General features: G+C 37.5%; 1 protein-coding gene and 1 long non-coding RNA gene across 2 annotated transcripts; both read left to right on the forward strand.

Moving 5' to 3' along the window:
• Positions 1-5,920: 5,920 nt before the first annotated feature.
• On the forward strand, positions 5,921-6,425 carry LOC149812798 (uncharacterized). Its single transcript, XR_016428332.1, has 3 exons — positions 5,921-6,025; positions 6,105-6,234; positions 6,319-6,425. It is a non-coding gene; the product is annotated as an uncharacterized LOC149812798 (long non-coding RNA).
• A 10,307-nt stretch (positions 6,426-16,732) lies between these two features.
• On the forward strand, positions 16,733-24,175 carry LOC149812799 (putative multidrug resistance protein). The gene is made up of 7 exons (XM_089991628.1): positions 16,733-16,989; positions 17,227-17,281; positions 17,477-17,655; positions 18,449-18,906; positions 19,811-20,351; positions 21,081-21,965; positions 22,356-24,175. Exons 1-7 carry the CDS (start codon positions 16,750-16,752, stop codon positions 23,721-23,723), a joined length of 3,726 nt encoding a protein of 1,241 aa, XP_089847754.1. The 5' UTR covers positions 16,733-16,749; the 3' UTR covers positions 23,724-24,175.
• Positions 24,176-26,497: the final 2,322 nt, after the last annotated feature.

Genomic DNA, 26,497 nt, shown 5'->3' on the forward strand with positions numbered 1-26,497 from the left:
CAATCGCATGCTTTGTCTGTGTATGCTTGTAGTTGCATGGGCAGTGCTCCACAAAGATGGTGTCCGTTTACCAACAGTTGTCTGTATCTAGAAGTTAGTTCTAATGTCAAGCTTTCTATCGGATGCTCAGACTTGGTTTGTAATAAGGCATCCTGTTATAGCGTGGACTGCATGTACATAGTGCTGGTATATAAAATAAATGTGTAAAATATCTTGTCTGCCTTGTGTACTTTAGCTTCTTTCATGTTCTTATCCATTTGAGCGTGCATGGTGCATGCATATCTGGGGACAGAGCAGATCATATCAATGTTGTCAAAATCGGTCTGAATCGGCCGATTCAGATCCAATTGGCCCAAAGACGATTCAAAAGGGGTCGACTCGGTCGATTCAATTCATTTTTCAATATTTTTCAGGTATTTAAAAACAATCATTTTTTTTTTATTTTTAATGACATGTGTCATCTGATGGTAAAAGGGGGCTGATTCAATATCGATTTGATTTTTTCATGTCTTTTAAGAAACCAATCCACCTAGTGAACCGATTTTAACAACATTGGGTCATATTAAGTGACTCATTGACTATATTCAATCCTCACCACACATCTCGCTTGATGGAATGTGCATGAGTCTCTCTCTCACAGTTCCAATTTAGAAGCTCAGTTCGCAAGGGAGGTGTATGTTGGGGATTGAGTATAACCTGTGATAAGTTATATTTAGGGAGGGGTGTCAATTGGTCGGATTTGACCCGAACCCAACCCGTATCAAACCCTGCTATAGAGTCATGGTTTGGTGATAAAGAAAGAGGTCGATTAGCACCTGATACAAAAGTTCCGATTAGTATATGGAGCTGGGTTTGGTTTGTGAAATTTCATACAAGATCCAGGTCTGACTGTAGTTATGAAGAACCACACTGCTAAAATATAATAGACTATTTGAAACATTAGCATCTTCTAGGTAGATTTGGCTTAACATATATACTATTTTTCTTTTCTCTTCTTTCAATTAGTTAGAGTTGTTTTAATTTGTTTTAATTTTTTTAGTTAGTGTTTCATCTTGTTTCATGATTAGTTAGTTTGTTACTTAATTTGTTTTGTTTTTGTGCAGATTTTTCAACGGAACCAACTCGTGCTCGGCCACCTGTGGTAAGTAAATGACAAAAACAATGCAAATCGAGTAAATACCCGTGGTGAGTAAGTGATGCAAACGTATCACATGTTATTTAATTTATTGAATGCAGCACTTTATTGTTCACACACTCACTTAGTTGTTGATATCTAGGACTGCTTTGTTGGAGTTCGGAGATCATGCTGAGCATGATTTTAATGTAGAAATATGGAAGTGTTCTTATTTTTGGAGTACGGAGTCCATGCTAAGCATGGTAGTAGTTAGTGAGATATTGAAGTGTGTTTGCTGCAGGTACATGTTTGCCATTTATTTGATATGAATGATTATGATGTATTGCAATGTTTGATGTAATTGTATCCATGCTTGCATGTAGTTACTTTCAATTTGATTTTGACTTCCATGTGAAATTTTATAATAAAAGCATGCTTCAAATGATTGTATCGTGTCATTAATAGTTTGCACATGAAAATATTAAGTTATCAATGCATGCATCAAAATTCTTGTTATTGTTTGACATAGTATATTGCATGATAAATTTGATATTTTCTTCATCGTAGCATTCTAATTGTTTTTTTCTTAATTCGTTAGGATACTATTCGTAACATCATACGATAGAATGACTGCAAACCGTGAATGGATGTACCGTAGGATAGTGGACAATGAGTTATCGCATGAATATATGGATGGTGTCGATAGTTTTATTGAGTTTGCAACGACGAGTGTCAGTACGGTAGATCCCACAGGTCGGATTAGGTGTCCCTGCAAGATTTGTAAGAATAATCGATTTGTAGAACCTCATGGCGTTAGACATCACCTATACAGGAAGGGTTTTGTGAGTGATTATCAGAACTGGACATTTCATGGAGAAGAATTTAGAAACGATTTTGATGCACGGGTGAATGTGGTGCACGATAATCCATATACGAATTTGATATTTGATGCTGCAGGAACAGAACTGGGTTCTGCTATGAGTTCTAGTGATGTAAGAACTGCCGTAGATGAAGAATCACCAAACGATGCAGCTAGTAGATTTTATGATTTACTTAAAGATGCTGATGAGCCACTTTGGAACGGTTGTGAGAGTTACACTATCTTGTCTACAGTTCTTCAACTAATGAATTTGAAGTCCGAGTATAATTTGAGTCAATCATGTTTTGACCGTTTGTGCATGATTGTGAAGAGTATGTTGCCTAAAGATGAGAAATTGCCACAAAATTTCTACCGTGCGAAAGTTATGGTCAACGCTCTAGGTATGGGTTACAAAAAGATTGATGCTTGTCCAAATCACTGCATGTTGTATTTCAAGGAGCAGGAAAATGACATATCATGCCCGTCATGTGGGCATCCTCGGTTCAAGCCAAAGACAAGAGGCAATGGTAGCACGAGATCAAAGGAAGTTTCATACAAGTCGCTCCGCTACTTTCCTATCACTCCTACATTGCAGCGATTGTATATGTCTTCAAAGACAGCTAAACACATGAGATGACATGCAAATAAAGTTCGACACGATGAAAATAAGATCACGCATCCTGTTGACGCTGAAGCTTGGAAGCACTTTGATCGTACTCATCAGAACTTCGCAATGGAAGTGCAAAATGTTAGACTCGATCTATGTACAGATGGATTTAATCCATTTGGGGGTAGATCAACTCCATACTCATGCTGGCCAGTATTTGTAACTCCATACAACCTTCCACCAAGCTTGTGTATGAAACGTCCAAATCTTTTCTTGTCTCTGTTGATCCCTGGTCCGACCTCACCTAGCCAAAATCTTGATGTATATCTAAGGCCATTGATTGATGAATTAAAAGTACTGTGGGATGACGGTGTTACCACGTATGATGCCCACAAAAAACAAAATTTCAACATGAAGGCCGTTGTTCTATGGACAATCAGTGACTTCCCTGCATATGGTATGTTATCTGGTTGGAGCACACATGGGAGGTTAGCTTGTCCGTACTGCATGGAGGATTCCAAAGCTTTTAGATTGAGGCATGAAAGGAAGCCTTGCTGGTTTAATTGCCATCGTCGATTTCTACCCAACGATCATCCGTTCCGACGTCAAAATAATGCATTTACAGCAGGCACAACTGAAACGGAAGGTCCATCCTCAAGATTGTCTGGCATAGAGATTTTAAGAAGATTGCGATACTTTCCAGATGTATTAACAGATGCTCGCAGTCCTACACCCTTCCGTGGATTTGGGAAGGAACACAATTGGATGAAAAAATCTATTTTTTGGGAACTACCGTATTGGCCGACCCTATTGATACGACATAATTTGGATGTGATGCATGTAGAGAAAAATGTGTTTGATAATGTGTTTAATACAGTAATGAATATTAAAGAAAAAACGAAGGATAATCCGAAGGCCCGTATGGATTTAAAATTAATATGTAAAAGACCAGAATTGGAACTCAAAGAGTATAATGGCAAAGTACTGAAACCAAAGGCGAAGTACGTGCTCGGACCTGATCAAATAAAACATGTATGTCAATGGTTGAGACAACTGAGATTTCCAGATGGATATGTTTCTAACATTGCTCGGGTTGTGAAGATTGACGATGGACAGTTATATGGGTTGAAGAGCCATGATTGTCATATCTTTATGCAACGATTGATACCCCTAGCATTCCATGATATGTTAGACAAACCTATATGGGGGGTATTGTCTGAGTTGAGCGGATTTTTCAGAACATTGTGCGCATCGGAGGTCATTGTATCAGATGTAAAGAATCTCGAGGACTCTGTCATCACCACTGTTTGTCTGTTAGAAAAAGATATTTCCGCCAGCATTTTTCGATGTTATGGAACATTTGATCATACATCTGCCATATGAACTAAGGGTTGGTGGCCCTGTGCAATATCGATGGATGTACCCATTTGAAAGGTATATGTTTTTTTATATTTGTCTCTTTAATGACAGATATTTAAAATTTGAAATGTATATTCTTGTCAGATGCATGTTCGACCTAAAAAAAAAGATTCGTAATAAAGCAAGAGTAGAAAGCTCTATTTGTGAGGCGTACACTTTAGAAGAGATTTCAAATTTCTCATCTATGTACTTCGAACCTCATATTCCAACACGTTACACATGCCCGCCTCGTAACGATGATGGAGAACAAGTAACTGTAGCTGACAAGCTGTCCATATTTCAACCACTTGGGCATGCATTTGGTAGTTGCCGATCAAGGCTATTGACAGATCGAGAGAAAGATGCAGCACACATCTATATTCTTTTTAATTGCTCAGCGATCGACCCATATATCGAGTAAGTATATGTATATGCAACTCAATTATAAATCCTTTTATGTTCTATATGTAGATACATGACTCGGTAATATAAGTATTTGTGGTTTGCAGACGATTTGATCTGGAGTTGCGAAACGAAGTTTCACATCTCACTGATGCAGAAGTACAAAAAGAACGTGAAACTAAGTTTGTGGAGTGGTTGAAACAGTTGGTAAAGAAGCTAACATAAATTTTGTACTTATAAACAACACTAAGTTACTTAATTGATCGTGATCACAATCATTGTTTATGTTTGTGCGTAGGTTCGCAATGGTGATGTTAAAGATCAAGGAATATGTGATTTAGAAAATGGTCCGACCAAAGTTGTGCAATGCTACAACGGGTATATCGTAAATGGTTATCGATTCCATACAAAAGACTACGGTATAAACAAATCAACGATAAATAGTGGCGTGTGTGTCAAGGGTAGCAGCTACGGTGAAAATGAACATGATTACTACGGTGTTATAGAGGAAATAATGGAGTTGACTTACTTAGGCATGAATAACAGGGTTACGGTATTCAAGTGTCATTGGTTTGATCCAACTGCAACAAGACTCGACAAAGCTTCAGGCATTGTGGAGGTGAATCATAAATCCAGGTTTGGAACATATGAACCATTCATATTAGCCTCGCAAGCTCAACAAGTTTATTATACTTCATATCCGAGTATAAAAAAGTCAGATAGAAATGAATGGTGGGCAGTTTGCAAGGTGAAATCCAAACTATACCCCGAGTATGATCAGTTACAGGAAGATGAGTTAGCTGAAGACAGTGATTACTATCAATCAGATGATGTCTGTGACTTCGCTTATGGTCACGATGTTGCGCATGATATGCATGTCATATCTCCATTGGCTGATGAAACATTCATAGAGGAATGTGATCCAAATGATGTACCAAGTGGATGGGCAAACAATGAAGAAGAAGAAGAAGAAGAAAGTCAAACTAGTGACGAGGAAGAATTCTCAAGCTAGTGAGCAAAATCTTATACTACAAACCTCTATTTAAATGCATTGTAATACTTGATGTGAGTTGTATTGCAATACTTGGTGTGAATAATTAAAAATTTTATTTGAATGTATTGTAATACTTGATACGAATGATTCGAATACATTGTAATACTTGATGTGAATGATTTCAATTATTTGAATGTATTATAATTTATGCAATTAACGAATGATTTGAATTAGTGCAATACTTGATGTCAATGATTTGAATTATTTGAATGTATTGCAATGCTTGATGTGAATGACTTGAATGCATTGTAATACTTGATGTGAATTATTTGAATGTATTGTATGACATATGTTATTTGTTAGAATATGGTTCGTGGAGGTTATAGTGGTCGCTCATCCAGTAGTAGCCAGGCTCAATCTTCATCTTCACGGGCTCCTGTGATAGGTATATCATATAACTAATTAGATGCTTGATTAGTTCAAATGCACATTCTGAGAATTTCTAATGTTTTTTTTTACAAATGATGTTGCGCCTGTACACGACCCACCTACACCAGTTGATCGCACAAGTCAACAACCAACACAGGAAACAGGGTCTTCTCAGGCTGGCACAAGAAGACTCATTCGAATAGTGTATATCGATAATCGACCGTAAGTATTTTGTTTTCAATTATTGCATATCTTTTAAATATTTTATATTGATATTTACTGTGTAACAATTCATGTGCAGCACGAGGTTTGAGCCACAAGAAGTAGTACGGGAGATTAGGAATTCACTTCTTCAACATCTACCAGGACCAGTTGCTCAATGGAAAGAGTACCCAAAGGAGGTGTTAGACAGATTGTGGTCCTCATTCATGGTATACAGTTGTTCCTCATAGTTAATGTGTTTCATATTTAATTTATTTAAGCAATGTCTACTAACTTTCTGAAAATATTTGTAGGCTTCGAATCGCTTTGCAACTACGGTGGAAGAAAATGATGCAAGGAAGGTGTGGCAGAAGGTGGCTGTCAATCGATTTGCAGACATGCTGCACACTATGAAGACTGCAGCAAAAAAAGCATCTGGCGTAGTAGATGATCTATTACTGTGGAAGGGCCATGGTCCTATTACTATCAGGAGAGATTACTGGGATGAAATGTGCGATAAGTGGGCGAAAGATGCATTTAAAAATCGCTCTGCGAAGGCTTTACAAAATCGATCGAAGATGCCCGAAGCCCATCTACACACAGGTGGATCTAAGACATTTGGGAGCCACCTAAAGAAAATGGTAACTCATCAATATATAATATTAATTTTATAAGTATTGTTGCAAACTTGTGTACTAAATCTTTTGTCATTTAACTTCGCAGGAAGCAGAAAAAGGAGGCAGTGTACCATATAAGGATGTGTTTGTAGAAACACATAAACGGAAGACCACGGGAGTCTTCGTATCAGAGAAGGCGAGAACGACAACGGTATGTATTAATTCTATTAATAATCATTGCAATATATATGCAAGTTATCATAATGTTATCATTAATTATTAATGAATACTTTAAACATTATTTTGTAGGAGGCATATGAGCAACAGATGGTAGAGCGATATGGCGAAGACGCTACTCAGCATCCATCATTTGATCCTACAGCATGGGTGACTGCAGCAGGTGAACCCAAAAAAGGTCGCGTGTTCGGGTTTGGGAGTAATATGAACACTTCACCAGTTATTGGTTCTTCTAGTTACGGCTCACCGACTTCTTGCGCCGACATAAGCTCCAAGCAGCCGACTATTCTTTCCGGTGATGATGTACGCGAGATCATTAATGAATCACTGAATAACTACTTCTAATACACCGTCGCCCCCTTTCTCCGAAATGAGATCAAGGCCGCTGTTCAGGATAGGGGATCTTCGATTCCAGGTCCCTCTCAGGTATAATCACATATATAGTTTTTTTGACTGTCTTAAAGCACATCTGAGCATGGTAGAATCACATATAGAGTTTTTCTAGATGCCTTAGAACACATATGAACATGCTATAATCACATATTCAATTTTTTTACTGCCTTAGCATACATATGAGCATGATAGAATCACATATAAAGTTGTTTTGCCTGCCTTAGAGCACATATGAGCATGCTATATTCACATATTCAATTTTTTTACTGCCTTAGCACACATACGAGCATGATCGAATCACATATATAGTTTTTTGCCTGCCTTAAAGCACATCTGAGCATGGTAGAATCACATATAGAGTTTTTTTATATGCCTTAGAACACATATGAACATGCTATAATCACATATTCAATTTTTTGACTGCCTTAGCACACATATGAGCATGATAGAATCACATATATATATATTTAACTTTTTGTCTGCCTTAGAGCACATATGAGCATGATAGAATCACATATAAAGTTTTTTTGATTGCATTAGAACACATATGAGCATGCTAGAATCACATATTCAGTTTTTTGACTGCCTAAGAACACATATGAGCATATTATAATCACATATTCTATTTTTTGACTGCCTTAGCACACATATGAGCATGCTATAATAATATATAGAGTTTTTTAACTGCCTTAGAACACATATGAACATGTTATATATCATTTATGATAGAATCACATATAAAATTTTTGGCTTTGCCTGCCTTAGAGCACATATGAGCATGCTATATTCACATATTCAATTTTTTTACTGCCTTAGCACACATACGAGCATGATCGAATCACATATATAGTTTTTTGCCTGCCTTAAAGCACATCTGAGCATGGTAGAATCACATATAGAGTTTTTTTATATGCCTTAGAACACATATGAACATGCTATAATCACATATTCAATTTTTTGACTGCCTTAGCACACATATGAGCATGATAGAATCACATATAGAGTTTTTTTATTGCCTTAGATCACACATGAGCACATGATAGAATCACATATAGTGTGTAATTTATTTCATTATATTTTGTTTATCAATACTGACTATTCTTTTCTTGTGTAGGCTGCTAGCGATAATCAGGGTAGTGGAGCTGAAGGGACAGATAAAGACAATGAACAAGAAGACGCACAAAATCTTGACGATGATTAGAGGACTGTGTTGAAGAAGTTCTATTTTTTTTTTTCTTAATTGTAATTGTTGAATTGTAAATAATTAAACTTCTTAATTTTAAGGTGGAACGATTAATTATTATAGATACTTGTTATATGAATTTTTTTGTGTGGTTTGTTTTTTATTTACAGGAAATAGAAATTGTACAGTTCTCGGTAATTAATTTTTAAATAAATTTTTTTTGATTTTTTTTCGTGTTTGCGACGGATTAGCGACGGATGATTCCGTCGCTATTCATATTAATCTAGCGACGGCTTAGCGACGGAACCATCTGTCGCTATTCATATTAATCTAGCGACGGCATAGCGACGGAATTAAATCCGTCGCCAAGCCGTGGTCGCCGTTTAGTACCGACGGATTGGCGACAGAATATAGCGCTCGTTATTCCGTCGCAATTAGCGACGGACCTGGCGACGGTATTATTCTGTCGCCAGTTAGCGTCGAAATATTCGCGACGTAAGCATACTGTCGCCGCGTTGTCGCTAATCCGTCGCTAACATGGTTAGCGATGGATTAGCGACGGATTCGCGACGGAATGTGGTCGTCGCTAATCTACTGCTTTGTTGTAGTGGAAGGCAGGGCTGCCATCTGGTGGGGGCGGCAATGGTGGAGGTCAAAATGTGAGAGAGAATAGTTTATGGTGGTTTAGACATATTCGACGAAGGCCTAATGATGCTCTAGTTAGAAGGATGGAGAAATGGGAAATATATTAGTTAAAAGAGGTCGGGGTAGGCCTAGAAAGACATGGATGGAGGTGATAGGAAAGGATATGAATGCTTTGAACCTCACCGAAGACATGGCATTGGATAGAAATGAATGGAGGAGAAAGATTCATGTGGAAGACCCAGAATGATTTTCTTTGTTGGTTCATATCGCCGACCCCAATTGTTTTGGGATGAAGGCATAGTTGTTGTTATTGTTGTATATATATATAATGTGAACTTCTCCACAGCCGGAATGAGATAGTGGGTTGGTTAAGTTGCACTTTCATAACTGAGAGGGCAGACTGGGTAAAATCACATTGTTCACAAAAATGTGTGTCACTAAACCTGACTGTCCTCTATCTTTCTATCAGCTGTGGGCAGGGCTGTTACTACAGCCAAACAAGTCGAGCTTGAAGTGTTCAAGCTTGGTTCATTCTTGTGGCAAGGCAAGCCAAGTTTGAGGTAATAATGAGCATGAGTTAATCAAGCCATGTATGAACCGACTTGTTAAAAAAAAATACGTTGTTTTAGAGCTGAAAGAAATAGGATTACAAAAAAAATACATTGGTTTTTAAGTTAGAAGTAATAAGATTTTACCATGGCAGACGCATGTCGGCAGGACACGTGGGAAGTGCTTCTTTTTACCGACCCTGGAATGGTGGGCACATGACTGTTTTTAATTGGACAAACTGGACAGTGTGTTTTGGATAGGATTACTGTCCTGAGCAAGGTGTTCTGTCCTAACCTAGACAGGGAGTCAAACACACCCTCAATACACAGAAGCAACTCGGTCAAATGGGGCCCACTAATAGCTAACACGCAAAACTGAGTTAGGTAATTAAGCAACAGTGACATAGGGCATCCAACTCGGTTCCACTCATCCTACCCCATCTTGGGATCTAATTGATGCACGTTGTTTTGATTAAACCTGAACCCATTGATGTGATCTACATGGTCCGTTTAGTGAATATCAGCATTTGAACTAATGCGACTTGCGAGGATTCTCTCTCTCTCTCTCTCTCTCTATATATATATATATATATATATATCTATATATATATATATATATAGTAGAGCGTGGCTACTGAATCAATAGGTGCTTGAACACCTACTTGATGTTGCTGAGCATCCATCGTGCATGATGGATGCTCAGCATTTTTTTAATGCAAAAATAAAAAAATGGGTAAAAAAAGGCCAAAAAGAACTTTCAATGCACTGCTAAAGCCCAAAAGAGGAGTGGGTTGTGTATGTTCGCCCCCGATGATTCACTGAATCCCACGTCTGTGTTCGGGGCTTTGAATGAGCACCACGTATACAAGCACATGGGGCTCGTATTCCCGTGTATGTTGACATAACTTTGCATCGGACTCTGGTGTTGTTGCAAAGACTTAAGTACCCTTTCTTGCTATTCTTCTCATAAAGTGATGGTTTGAGAAAATGACAAAAATGCCCTTCATTCAAAAAAGGAAAAATAAACAGTTCAAAAAAAGGACAAACATGTCCTCCATCCAGAAAGTCGAAGATGATGTTGACTCTTCAAAGTCTTCTTCTTTTTTTGTTCAAAAAAAAGGACAAACATGTCTTCTTCTTCTTTCTCCGTAAAACACTGTAAAACCCTTTCTCTCTCTAGAGAAGAAATCAAGGGAAACAAAGAGTTCTTCCTGGAGAAGACCATGAACAACAACCCTCTCACTCTCTCTCTCTTCTCTCTCTACTTCTGTGCACATCCAACAGACGATCCTACATTGCTTCATCGTCATCTTCTTCTTCTTCCTTCTTCGTAAAACACTGTAAAACCCTATCTCTCTCTAGAGAAGAAATCAAGGGAGGTAAAGGGTTCCTCCTGGAGAAGGCCATGAACACCAACCCTCTCACTCTCTCTCCCTTCTCTCTCTACTTATGTGCCTGATTTAGAGTTTTTGCCCTTACAGGAGGGGGGTTCGGGGGTTCATCCCAGCGTGGGTAGCACCATTTAACTAAATGAGTTGTAGATCCTGATTCAGAGTTTTTACCCTTATAGGAGAGTGGTCTGGGGGCTCCTCCCAACGTGGGTAGCATCATTCAACTTGAAGAGTTGTGGAGTCTGATTCAAAGTTTTTACCCATTCATATTTTAAGGCATTAGATCTCATGTTTGAACATCCACGCATGTGCAGTTTGCTTTCATCATGTTCAGTTGCTTTCTAGATTATACTTTGAATTCTTGTGCATTTTAGATCTATCGATTTGTATGTAACCAGAGCTCATTTTAACTTTAAATTTTTACTTCAACTTCATGCATATGTCTTCATGCTCTCCACCAAAAATCAGATCATTCTGAGTTTGTTTGACCCACTTTAAAAATCGAGATTCAAAACCTGTTATTTTGCACCGTCAGGATTTTAGCAGAATCAGGACCAACTTGCGGAAGTGATTTCTCCCTAACCAAAGATGATTTTTCCGATCCATAAAAAAGGTTGTTTTCTAAATTGAATCTAGTTTGTTCATACCAAATTTCAGTGATTTTTATGGTGTTTTCGTACCAGTTTCGGGTCAAAAACCATAACCCTGTCACCCTGTGTCATTTTAACGGCTCAGATTTTGATCCATTTTGTTTGAATTTTATTTTCATAATGGAAGATCATTTTTCAATTCTGTAAAACGGGTTCTCTTTGTTTATGTGTCTAATTCATCCCTGTAAATTTTCAAAATTTTTCATGGTCAATTACTATTTTATTTTGATTAAATACCAGAACCTTGTATCCAAATTTTATAAATGTTCTGATTTTTGCCCCCATATCATGACTGTTGTAGCACTTCTTCAACAAATCGTTATTTGATTGGCAATATTCTTCAGCAAAATATTGTTATGATTTTTTTGAGTCTCTAATGAGTCTCTACTATGATTTGTAGTATTTTTGGGTCTCCAACGAGCTTCACAATGATTTATAATGTTGTTCGATCTTTTAACTATGATTTATAGTGCTTTGGGGTCTCCAACGAGCCACACAACGATTTGTAGTGTTTTTCGGTCTTTTAACTATGATTTATAGTATTTTCGAGTCTCTAACGAGACCCACAACGATTTATAGTGTTGTTGGACCTCGCTATAGCGATTTGTAGTGTTTCTCGCTAAACACTACAGCGATTTATGATACAAATCGTTATCCGAATCATGACCAACTTGTCAGAGTCATATCTCTCTAACCAGAGATCGGATTTCAAATCCGTAAAAAGTGGTGTCTTTGTTATGAAGTCTAGTTTATTACTGTAAATTTTCAACAATTTCTATGGTCATTTGATACCCCATTTGGATCTAAAACCAGACCCCTATCAGTCTATCTTATTTGAGTGATATAGGTTTTTATTTCATTTTGTAAGAGTCATATCTCCCCAACGGAAGATCATTTTCCAAATCCGTAAAAAGGGTTTTCTTTCTCTATGTGTCTAATTTATATTTGGAAAGTTTTAAAACTTTTTATGCTCATTTGATATTTCAAACCTGTTAAAAATCGAGACACATAGAGGAAGTTTCAAACTTTTTAAGTTTTATAACATTTTATAACATGTCTCAGTTTTTAACAGGTTCGAAATATCAAATGAGTATAAAAAGTTATAAAACTTTCCAGATATAAACTAGACACATAGAGGAAGAAAACCCTTTTTACGGATTTGAAAAATGATCTTCCGTTGGGGAGATATGACTCTTACAAAATGAAATAAAAACCTATGTCACTCAAATAGGGCAGACTGATAGGGGTCTAGTTTTAGATCAAAATAAGGTATCAAATGACCATAGAAATCGCTGAAAATTTACAGGAATAAACTAGACTTCATAACAAAGACACCACTTTTTACAGATTTGAAATCTGATCTCTGGTTAGGGAGATATGACTCTGACAAGTTGGTCATAATTTGGATAGCGATTTGTATCATAAATCGCTGTAGTGTTTAGCGAGAAACACTACAAATCGCTATAGCGAGGTCCAACAACACTATAAATCGTTGTGGGTCTCGTTAGAGACCCGAAAACACTATAAATCATAGTTAAAAGACTGAAAAACACTACAAATCGTTGTGGGGCTTGTTGGAGACCCCAAAGCACTATAAATCATAGTTAAAAGATCGAACAACACTATAAATCATTGTGAGGCTCGTTGGAGACCCAAAAATACAACAAATCATAGTAGAGACTCATTAGAGACTCAAAAAAATCATAACAATAATTTGCTGAAGAATATTGTCAATCAAATAACGATTTGTTGAAGAAGTGCTACAACAGTCATGATATGGGGGCCAAAATCAGAACATTTATAAAATCTGGATACAAGGTTTTGGTATTTAATCAAAATAAAATAGTAATTGACCATGAAAAATTCTGAAAATTTACAAGGATGAACTAGACACATAAACAAAGAGAACCTGTTTTGCAGAACTGAAAAATAATCTTCCATTAGGAAAATAAAATTCAAACAAAATGGATCAAAACCTGAGCCGTTAAAATAACACAGGGTGACAGGGTTATGGTTTTTGACCCGAAACTGGTACGAAAACACTATAGAAATCGCTGAAATTTGGTATGAACAAACTAGATTTAATTTAGAAAACAACCCTTTTTACAGATCGAAAAAATCATCTCTGGTAAGGGAGAAATCACTTCCGCAAGTTGGTCCTGATTCTGCTAAAATCCTGACGGTGCAAAATAACAGGTTTTGAATCTCGATTTTTAAAGTGAGTCAAACAAACTCAGAATGATCTGATTTTTGGTGGAGAGCATGAATACATATGCATGAAGTTGCAGTAAAAAATTCAAGTTAAAATGAGCTCTGGTTACATACAAATTGATAGATCTAAAATGCACAAGAATTCAAAGTATAATCTAGAAAGCAACTGAATATGATGAAAGCAAACTGCACATGCGTGGATGTTCAAAAATGAGATCTAATGCCTTAAAATATAAATGGATAAAAACTTTGAATCAGACTCTACAACTCTTCAAGTTGAATGATGCTACCCACGCTGGGAGGAGCCCCCAAACCCCCCTCCTGTAAGGGCAAAAACTCTAAATCAGGTTTCACAACTCATCAAGTTGAACGATGCTACAGTTAGTGTGCAGGTCAGTCGGTGTTTGATGGAGAAATGTTGGATCGTTTGTTGGATGTGCACAGAAGTAGAGAGAGAAGGGAGAGAGAGTGAGATGAGGTTTTACCCCTCTCTTGTAAGGGTAAAAACTCTGAATCAGGATCTACAACTCATTTAGTTGAATGATGATACCCACGCTGGGAGGAGCCCCCAAACCCTCCTCCTGTAAGGGTAAAAACTCTGAATCAGGCTTCACAAGAGTCAATGTATAGGTCAGTCGGTGCTTGATGGAGCAATGTATGATCTTCTAATGGATGTGCACAGAAGCAAAAATAGAAGGGAGAGAGAGAGTGAGAGGGTTGATGTTCATGGCCTCCTCCAGGGGAGATTTCTTTCTCGGATAATCCTGCAGTGCAGAGACTGGGTCTTAAATAATCATCTTTGGGGCACTTAAGTCTTTACAACCACTCCTTTTCAAAAACCGTCATTTTTTTTTCACCAATGAAGGAGAGGGTACTTAAGTCTTTGCAATCTTATCAAACTCCAATGCTAATTAATGCTGACAAACATGGGGATACGAGACGCACATGCTTACATACGTGGTGCTCTTTGGGACCCCCGATCATGAGATGTAGCTAACTGCCCTGTTCGGGGGGGGAACATATAACCTGCTTTGCCAAAAGAGATATGCACGGCAGCGCGATTAACCCCATTTTGCGTGTTTTGGGGTGTTTTAGTATTTTTTCTGTTTTTTATGTGCTGACCGTCCATCAACATGTGTTATGGACGCTCTGAGCAATTAAGCTGCGGTTAAGCATATCTTGATTCAGCAGCTATGCCCTATATATATATATATATATATATATATATATATATATATATATATATAGTGGATGTGCAAATCATCCACTGTTGGGTCCGATGCACTATCACCACTGATCATACATGCAATCAGCGGCAGGTGCGTGCTAAAGCAAAAAACAACTCGTCTACTGTTACAGGTTTTCGTGTGTATATATATGGTGGTACTCTATATGCTGGTACACACTTGATCTATTTAGATCTAAGCAACAAAAGTGTTAAAGTGGACTCAAATATGATGGTTTATATCATTTTTAAATCAAGCTATTGATTTTTACCCTTTAAAAAATAAAATTTAATGGTGCATTAAAAATGATAAAAACATCTAATATAGTAAATACATCTATTTAGTTTGATTTTCCATTTGGTTCCAAGATTTATTCAAACAAGAGCGTGTATACATTATGGTATCATGGTACATCACTAACTATATATATATATATATATATATATATATATATATATATATATATATATATATATATATATATATATATATATATATATATATATATATATATATATATAGTGCCTAACACAAACGGATGTGACAGGCCCGGTGTATAAAGGGCATTTAGAGAAACTTCAAAAGTGCCCCTAAAGGTAAAAAAGCCTTTCCTACAAGCGCTGCTAAACACCTTTGCCTTTTAGCGTGCATGAGTCCACTAGCTTTTCGCCAGGTGAATAGGTGTTTAACCCCTGCTTAATCACGCTGACCGTCCATTGCACGTGTGTGATGAACGGTCAGCAGAAAAAATAGTAAAAATTACTAAAAAAAACTGAATTTTCATAAAATAAGGCTTTAGCGGCACATAAAGACACCGCTGAATGGTCCACAAGGACATGCATAGTATTTTGAAAAAGGGTTTTAGCGACGTTTTTATGTGCTGCTAAAGGTCCCACCTTTTCGCCCATTTTTTGCCTAAAAAGAGAATTAATGCTAAGCAACATCAAGTAGGTGTTCAAGCACCTATGCATCACTTTCTCTCTCTATATATATAGAGAGAGAAATGGGTATGTACAAAATTGATGTTTTAAATGTTTTTTTCGCATTTTGGGTGTTTTTTTTGCAGTTTCAACCCCATAAATGTGTTGGGCATGATCAATTTATGAGGAATCCATACCTGGATCATGTGTTTTTGATGAAAAAACCATATTTGGAACCTCAAAATTTTATAAATATTTTGGATAGTTGATTTTTTTAATCTTATAGAAACCCACCCATGTGTGAGAATCGAACACTTCAAGAGTTGATCCCTATAAAATCTAGATCATATATGTATTGTCAGAATTTAAAATTAAAATGAAGAAACACTGAAAAAACTCATTTAGCACCTATCATTTGACACCTACCCATTACTCATTATATATATATATATATATATATATATATATATATATATATATATATATATATATATATATATATATATAGAGAGAGAGAGAGAGAGAGAGAGAGAGTATTGAATAATCGCAGACGTCACAAAACTTTTCGAAACCTTTTCTTTCGGAGCATTACTGGCGTCATTAATGACGATTCGGCAGTAAAAGTCAAGGGAGTTACCTATAAACTCTCTCTCTAAATCTCTATATATAGAGGCGGTGTTGGCTTGCATGTACAGGGAAGGGGAAACTTGGGAAGCGTTAAAAGATGGAGAGAAGGAATAAAGGAGCTGGGGAATCCAAGCCCAAGAAGATGATGGGCTCCATAAGGACCATCTTCATGCATGCAGACACCGTTGATATGTGTCTCATGTCCCTTGGCTTCATTGGTGCAGTAGGGGATGGCCTGACCCTGCCCGTTATGCTGCTAATACTGAGCAAGATCATGAACAACCTTGGCAATGGCCCTTCCCTTGATCCCTCACTCTTCACCAGCAGAATCAACCAGGTATGTATCGCCAAATTAACCTTCAGTGGGGGTACCCTTCACTCCCTTTTGGTTTTGTGCATCCTTGGCCGTTGGATTTTGCCAAACAGGTCCATCACAAAGCACCAAAAGGGAATTAAAGGATACCCATGATCTGATAACTTTTGTACTATCAATCATTTATCGCTTCTTGGAAGAAGAAATTAAAGTGCTTCATGAGTTTCTTTTGATTATCTTTCCTTATATTTTGTGTTGCAGAATTGTGTGGCACTCTTGTACATGGCTTGTGGTTCTTGGCTGGCTTCTTTCCTAGGTAAGTCGGCAAAAAAAAACTCATTTGATGAAAACAATGTGAATACTTACCAAATGATATCTCATGGTTTGGGTATGCCTCTTGTCCTTGTTATCTATTTATCAATGATATTTTTCGTTAAAAAAAAAAAGAAAACAATGTGAATATATATATAAGGATTTGGTGCTGATGCATGAGTTTTTGTGATCATTAAAGAGGGCTATTGTTGGACAAGAACTGGGGAGAGACAAGCGTCCAGAATGAGAGTGAGGTATTTAAAGGCAGTGCTGAGGCAAGATGTGGGCTATTTTGATCTCAAGGTGTCAAGCACATCAGAAGTGGTGACAAATGTTTCAAATGACAGTTTGGTGATCCAAGATGTGCTTAGTGAGAAGGTAACATTCATTGCTCTTAAATGATATGAAAAAAGATACTCTACAAATGGATGGTGGGGGCAAGGAGGGTCTTTTTTTTTATTATTATAAATGATTAGAAGCCAGCTTATAAATAGGGAACACTTAATTTGCCCCCCCCCCCCCCCTCACACACACACACACACACACACACACACACCTAGATGGTAATGCCCGCATGAGTGCCCTAACTTCCAAAGGACACCCTCAGTACGATCCCAGAGAAAATCAATCCTGGGTAGGATGGGGTTCATGAATTTAGGCCTAAAATGGCTCAATATGGTTTCCATAGTTGGTTCCAACATTTAGTGATGGAGAACCAAGTTGCAACAACTTGAAATGGCAATGCATCTTGCATGAATCCATCATATGGACAACCAACTTGAAATGACAAACCCTGATCTCTGATGGGACCTATACAATCTTTAAAGAAACATGACCTACAAAAAGCAACCAATCCCACATCATCAATCTTCCATGGCCAACAGCAGGGATCATTCAGCAAAGAAAATCTTTCTTAATCGTTAAAGAAAAAGTTGATTAAAAGTTTTTCTTGGGTGTGTATGCTTTAGTAGTTTAAGGTGCCCTGGCTATAAATCTTGACTGTCCATTTGAAATCCCAATGGAAGAGAACAAAATGACACCCACAATTGTATATGGTGATGCTTAAAAAGTCGGGCTTTAATCTATACCACCCATTTTGTCTAGTGCCAACCTATATGACCCCTTTTGGTTACCTTTACTAAATTCTGATTATATCTTTTCTGGTGAACAGATTCCAAATTTGATAATGAATGTGTCAACGTTCATAGGGAGTTATATAATGGCATTTGTGTTGCTATGGAGGTTGGCTTTGGCGGCATTTCCTTTTGTGGTCTTCTTGATAATACCAGGATTGATGTATGGGAGGATCTTAATAGGACTGGCAAGGGAAATGGTAGATGAGTACAATAAGGCAGCAATAATAGCAGAGAAAGCAATATCTTCAATAAGGACGGTGTATTCTTTTGTAGGGGAAAGCAGGACCATGACTGAGTTCTCCAAGGCTCTAGATGGTTCGGTAAGGCTAGGGCTTAAACAGGGTCTGGCCAAGGGTATGGCCATAGGGAGCAATGGGGTAACCTTTGCTATATGGTCCTTCATGGCTTGGTTGGGCAGCAGGCTGGTCATGTACCATGGTGCTAATGGAGGGACTGTCCTTGCAGCTGGTGCCTCTGTTGCAGCGGGTGGACTGTGAGTGCTCTCTCTCTCTCTCTCTCTCTCTCTCTCTCTCTCTCTCTCTCTCATACACACAAAAAAGATACTTGGAAATTGATGGCCATATGAAAGTGGGACCACACTAAAGAAAAAGACATAGCCTAAAAAAAAGTTGATACGTCAAATGCTAGTAGATTTTGAAGATCGAAGGGTCTACATCAACACACACACACACACACACACACACATATATATATATATATATATATATATATATATATATATATATATATATATATATATATATATATATATATATATATATATATATATATATATATATATTCGACTGTCGAGTGTACCATAATATCTAACCAGAAATCAGCTTTGTCCAATCAATCTGATTCCAGCTTATCGTGTTATTTTCAGATTAAAAACATGTTTTTTCTCAAGTGTGAAATTTTAGAGCATTGTGAGCTGTTATTTTCTTAAACATTTGGAAAACCTGCTTACATAGCACAATTGCATGATTGAAAACATGCATGTTTTCCACTAAACAAACCATGTTGATCACATCTTTTTGGTTAGATTCACCCAAAAAAAAAGAAAGTGGAACATGGACGTGGTGTTCTTTTACTAGATTATACATAATGTTGATAGTAGAACATGACACACACATTTATGTGTGTGTGGTTTTCCTAAATGTTAAACCATATGGTTTAATGACAATATATATATATATATATATATGTGTGTGTGTGTGTGTGTGTGTGTGTGTGTGTGTGCGCGCGCGTGTGTGTGTCAAACACATTATAAAAAATTGCTCTATACTGCACTTTTCCTATGTACATGCATGCATGGTATCACATCACCATCCTGCATATATGGTCCATCTCTTTCTCCTTTTTTCTAGCCTAATCTTGTTTGCTTTATGTCACAGGACACTCGGTACTGCACTTTCGAATTTGAAGTATGTCTTTGAGGCATGCTCAGCAGGAGAGAGAATCATGGAGGTGATCAAAAGAACCCCGGAAATTGACTCAGAGAACATGGAAGGAGAGGTTCTAAAGGATGTATTGGGTGAGATTGAGTTCAAGAACGTTGAGTTTGCTTACCCATCAAGGCCAGGGACTCCCATATTTCATGGCTTCTCTCTCAATGTTCCGGCCGGTGAGACACTCGCACTGGTTGGTGGCAGTGGCTCCGGAAAGTCTACTGTGATTTCATTGCTTGAAAGGTTCTATGATCCACTTGGTGGGGATATTTTCCTTGATGGAGTGAGCATAAAGAAGCTTCAGCTCAAGTGGCTCAGGTTGCAGATGGCCTTGGTGAGCCAAGAACCTGCCCTATTTGCAACCTCAATTAAAGAGAACATACTTTTTGGCAAGGAAGATGCTACAATGGAAGAGGTTGAGGCAGCAGCTATGGCTGCTAATGCCCACACTTTCATCTCACATTTACCACAAGGCTATGATACACAGGTAGCAACAATACTTGAAATAATAGATTTTGTACTGGTTTTCTTGTGTCAAATGGATAAGGAACCTATAGAATGCCGTGTACTTTGTCAAGATCTTGTTAAAAACATAATGAGTATGGACACGAGTTCAAATTTTTTTGAAAAATAAGATAATGCAACACTGGCTTTTTTAAATGAATAAAAATTATTTTTGGTATTTTTATGTATATAAATTTATATTGCAATTCTTTCCAGATACCTCTCAAATTATTGAGATGATATTAAAAAATATTAAAATAGTGTTTTTATGTGTCTCAAGTTCGACTCTTGAGTTTAATTTATTTTTGAAAAATAAGATACGATGACATGCATTTTTTTATTTTTAATCAATAAAATTTGTTTTTTGATACTTTAATCTATAAAATACATTTTTATTAACATAATATGAAAAATATTAAAACACTAAAAAAATTTAAAATATTTTATTTACGTGTTAGGATCATGACATGTTGAACTCATGTCACCCATGGCACGCAGTGTAAATGGAGTGTCACTGTGACAGGTCAAGAATATCCATGTAGCCACGAGAAAATATGACTTAAGTCTCATTTGGAGGGTCAATGAAGCTAAGTATATATATGATCTAGATTTATAAAGGTCCTTTTTTCCAATATTTTTCTCACATATTTCTTTGTGCTTAGTTGTTCTTTCCCTTGTAGAGAGAGTGAGAAACTTGGTCTTCATTGTTTAGGTTGGAGAGCGAGGTGTGCAAATGTCTGGTGGCCAGAAGCAAAGAATTGCCATTGCCAGAGCCATAATCAAGTCACCTAGAATCCTTCTCTTAGATGAGGCAACAAGTGCATTAGACTCAGAATCAGAGAGGGTAGTTCAAGAAGCCTTAGATCAGGCAAGGGTAGGCCGGACTACCATCGTGATAGCTCATCGTCTTTCGACGATTCGCAATGCAGATACTATAGCAGTGGTTCAAGGAGGCCAAGTGATGGAAATTGGATCACATGGCTCCTTGATCCAAGATGAGAAATGCCTATACTCTTCACTAGTGAGACTCCAACAGATGAAGGATAAAGAGGAAGAGCAGAACTTATTGGCTCAAGAGAGCACATTAGCTGCAACAAGTGGTAGTATGAGTGGTAGAATGCAAAGATTGAGTAGGTCTAGCTCGATGAGTTCGGTGGCATCAACACAAACTGATCAAGTTGCTATCAAGGCTTCTGAGCCTCCCCTTGTACCTTCATTCAGGAGGTTGTTGCTCATGAATAAACCAGAGTGGAAAGAGGCCATGGCTGGTTGTTTTGGTGCCATAGCCTTTGGGGCCATACAACCTCTGTACTCCTTTACAATGGCCAACATGATCTCAGTCTTCTTCATTCCCAACCATAGTGAGATCAAGTCAAGAGTCAGAATGTACTCGCTCATTTTTATTTTCTTGTCCATCTTCTCCTTCCTCATCAATCTAATTGAACATTACAACTTTGCTGCCATGGGAGAGGCTCTAACAAAGAGGATCCGTGAGCGCATGCTCTCGAAGATTCTTACCTTCGAGGTTGGTTGGTTCGATGAGGATGACAACTCTAGTGGAGTCATATGCTCTAGGCTCGCCAAAGATGCTAATGTGGTAAGTAGCAACTTCTCTATATTTCTCCAAGCCAGGATGTGAGACAATGCCACAATGATGCTTCAATTTACGCCCATATAGTGTCCTCCTATATATTATTTGTAATAGGAAACTGCATATAGATGTCATATCCCATGTCCTTTGGGAGATTTATGTGACATAGATGTGAGGTGCTATATGAAACATGTCTAAAGTTCATGACTAGCGTAGAGCTCATGAACTTGGTCGAGGATTCTATACTAACATCATACTTCACTATTATTCATATCATTAATGACGGGTTACACATTGTATCATGTTAGTAAATGCACAAATTATCACATCTAGATTAATTGAATGCATATCAATAATGTCAATGACAAATTTAAACTATTGGTCTTGATTTTGCAGGTAAGGTCCCTAGTAGGTGACAGAATAGCTCTTCTGGTTCAGACCTTCTCTGCTGTGGCCATAGCATGTACCATGGGGTTGGTCATTTCTTGGAAGCTTGCCATTGTCATGATCTTGGTGCAACCCATAATTATAGCGTGCTACTATGCGAGAAGAGTTCTGCTAACGAACATGTCCAAGAAGGCTATTTGTTCACAGGATGAAAGTTGCAAGTTAGCTGCAGAAGCCGTGTCCAATCTTCGTACAGTGACTGCCTTCTCCTCGCAAGATAGGATTCTCCGCATGTTTGAACTCACACAAGAGGGACCTAGGAGAGATAGTGTCAAACAGTCCTGGTATGCTGGTATTGGACTTGGAACATCCCAGAGCTTAATGTCCTGTACTTGGGCTCTTGACTTTTGGTGGGGGGGTTGGCTCATATCCCATGGCTACTTAAATGCCAAGCAACTCATGCAAACATTCATGGTTTTGGTAAGTACAGGCCGAGTCATAGCTGATGCAGGTAGCATGACCACAGACCTAGCCAAAGGTGCTGATGCAGTTGGCACAATGTTTGCCATCTTAGACCGGTACACCAAGATCGAACCCGATGACACAGATGGGTACAAGCCCGATACAATCCAAGGTCAAATTGAGCTAAAAGATGTAGACTTTGCATACCCATCTAGGCCGGAGATCATCATCTTTAAATCTTTCTCTTTAAGCATAGAAGTTGGCAAATCGACTGCATTGGTCGGACAAAGTGGATCGGGGAAGTCGACAATTATCGGTCTTATAGAGAGATTCTACGACCCGATGAAGGGGACGGTCAAGATTGATGGTAGGGACATAAGGTATTACAACCTAAGGTCACTAAGGAAGCACATAGCACTAGTTGGCCAAGAGCCAACCTTGTTTGCAGGGACCATATGGGAGAACATAGTTTATGGTAAGGAGAACGCAACCGAAGCCGAGATAGTAGATGCAGCCCGGGCAGCTAATGCACACGAATTCATCGGCTCGCTAAAGGATGGTTACAATACGTGGTGCGGCGACCGGGGGCTGCAGTTATCTGGTGGACAGAAACAGAGGATAGCCATTGCTAGAGCCATATTGAAGAACCCAGCCATATTGTTACTAGATGAGGCCACTAGTGCACTAGATAGCCAGTCTGAGAAGGCTGTGCAAGAGGCACTGGACAGAGTCATGATAGGTAGGACCAGTGTAGTGGTGGCCCACAGGCTTACCACTATCCAAAACTGTGACACCATTGCTGTGTTGGAGAATGGGAGGGTGGTAGAGAAAGGTACTCATAGTGCCTTGTTAGCCAAAGGTGGGTCCTACTCCTCACTTGTCAAACTACAGCTTAGAAGCAACGGCAACAAGTAAGACCAGATTATTCCCTTGAGAGAGAGAGAGGGAGAGAGGTTGACAATCTTTTGTTGGCTCCAATTCTTTAAGGTGTTTTCATACCAACACTGGTGCACAAGATCAGTCAGAACAGAGTAAATGTCTTCCTGGTTCATAGCAGGGTCCACACTTTTTTTGCTCTTTTTTTTTTCTGTTTTCACATTGTAAATGTATAGTTTAGCAGAGAGCTATGACGAGGGGACATGCATGTGAAGAAAATTTCTCTCTTTTTTTTGTCTTTTTTAATAAAATTTGTATTGTATATATTTTACTTGGGATGATGAACGGTTTGTACCACTGTTAATAGCTTCATGCTTCTGCTCTTGTAGCTTATGTTTTGGATCGTGAGCTATGTAACACGAACTCTTCTAACAGGGCTTCGCACCCACGTCGCACTCGGGTGCGACACTTGAACACAACTTTCTTTGTTTTAGCTGAAGTTAACAACACTGAGGTCCATTTCTATGCAAAAATAATTCAGTTAACCTTAATCAAGTTTATTTTTATCTATATTATAGATATAAATACATAAATTCACACACGTATACATAGTGTTAACTTAAAACTGTTAAAAATCATATATATACCCTCCTCGCACCCCGTACCCAAGTTTTTTTAAAGCACTGCATTGCCGCACACATACCCACATCCGCACCCACACCTATGTCACATAGATCATACTCAAATTGACTGCTCAAGCGTGACCATTGTTGTCAAAAATCAAGGGCCACAATGCATGAAAATTTCATAACTCAAAAAGTCATGTTTTGGGTTGTACAAATACAAATAGAAGCATGCAGGCTGTTTCTCCCAAAGAGTGTGATATCAAATGGCAGGAAGTATAATGAGTGAAACAAGTAGAATAGACATTGCCTGAGATTGTCACAAATTTTGGAAGGAGATCCAGAAAAGAGATTTCTACCGAGTTGTTAGATACCTTCTATAGTTTTGTGATGATTAAAGTTATATATATTAACTTTTTTTGATAGAAACTTTAGTTAGGGCATGTTTGGAATTGAAGCTGGGTTGTGGGTTTATGGAGTTTATTTATTTGAAAAAATGGCAGCTGCCAAATTCATGATTTAGTGTAAATACAAAAGAGAAAGGGCCTCACTTTCCATCCGAAATGCATAAACTCCCAGCCCAGCCCAGAGATTCCAAACAAGACCACCAAAGTAGTTTGACTAAGATATAAACACCCATCCCAGCGCCAAGATTCCAAACAGGCCTTTAAGCTAACTAGAGGGGATGGGTAACACATGGAAAGATAACCCCAGTTTACTTTTTAACTGATTAATGAACTGATAGGAGTCTGCCTAACCACAGATTGACTATAAAAAGAAAGTAGTAACCAATAACTAACCAAATACATCTCCATGGTTAACCGCCTAACCTATGGTAAATTTACAACTCAAGTTTCAAAAGTTTTTCAATAGGCGCCTGCCTTTTAAACACATTGCTCACATGACAGTTTATCTCACTTTTTTTTGCTGAAATTATATATTTGCCCTTAACTACGTTACAACTACCAAAAGTAAGTTTCAATCATTTAAGAAAAAAAAATGGTTAAAGAATCATTTTAAAAAGTCAATTAAAGTGAAGAAATAGAAAAATGTTTTTATCAAAGTTACTTATTTGACATTAACTGTACTTAAAACATTTAGCCATTTAAGAAAAATAAAAATAAATGGTTAAAGTGTTTTTAAAGAGTCAAGGGTGTGAAGTGAGAGAAAAAAAGACAGAAGCGGTCATATGAACAATTTCATGAAAGGGCAAGCACCTATATGAAAACTTTTTAACTCAGGTGGTTAAAAGTAATTTTGCCATAAGTTAGACACCTATATGTAATTTTTTCTTTGATCAATACAACATGCAAGTAATTAGTTCCTTATGTTCATTAGTGCCAATATTCTCTCTCTCTCTCTCTCTCTCTCTCTCTCTCTCTCTCTCTCTCTCTCTCTATATATATATATATATATATATATATATATATATACTAGAATATGCTGAACCCAAGTGTGAATTAGGCATTTTTTGATATTTTTTTGCAAATCCAATCCTGCAGATGCATTCAGCGTGGTCCATTTGTTACGAATTGATTGTTGGATCATGTATTTTTAATAAAAAAAATGTAATTTTTGAATGCTTGAATATTTACTAGAAATGTGAACTATTGATTTGCAAGCCTTAAAAGATCTTTTTTATGCATTGTAACTGGATGTTCTAAGAGTTTGTTTTTATAAAACCAAACGTAATTATATTCAGTACCATGGAATTTAAGAAAAAAATAAAATACCCATAAAAATTTGGGTTCATATATACTCTAGTTCACATATTTACTAGAATATAAATATTTGTAGGTACAAATGTAGTTAGATCTCTATAGTGCAGTTTATTTTGATCCAATCGGACATCATAGATGATTCAATTCCTGATACAGACTTGTCCAAAATCCAACTCATGTTCTTGCATGATAGACACTCCAGTGCAATGTTGTCAGTATCAGTATCAGCCCTGAATCGTTGGGCCACCGATTCGGCTGTATCGGCAGATACCGATACTCAACTGTATCCGTTCTGTATCAGCCCAAAAATAATAATAAATATAATGTATCAATCGTGACACATGTTAAAACCATTATAATGTGACAAGTGTTAAAACCATTACAATAAATTTAAAATAATATTTCAAAAGTATTTTTTATTTTTTTATAATTATTAAAAAGTAGCCTATTCAGGTCTGCAGCGTATCGA

Source organism: Nuphar pumila, chromosome 16, assembly GCF_984573655.1.
Source record: "Nuphar pumila chromosome 16, dmNupPumi1.hap1.1, whole genome shotgun sequence".
Lineage (NCBI taxonomy): Eukaryota > Viridiplantae > Streptophyta > Magnoliopsida > Nymphaeales > Nymphaeaceae > Nuphar > Nuphar pumila.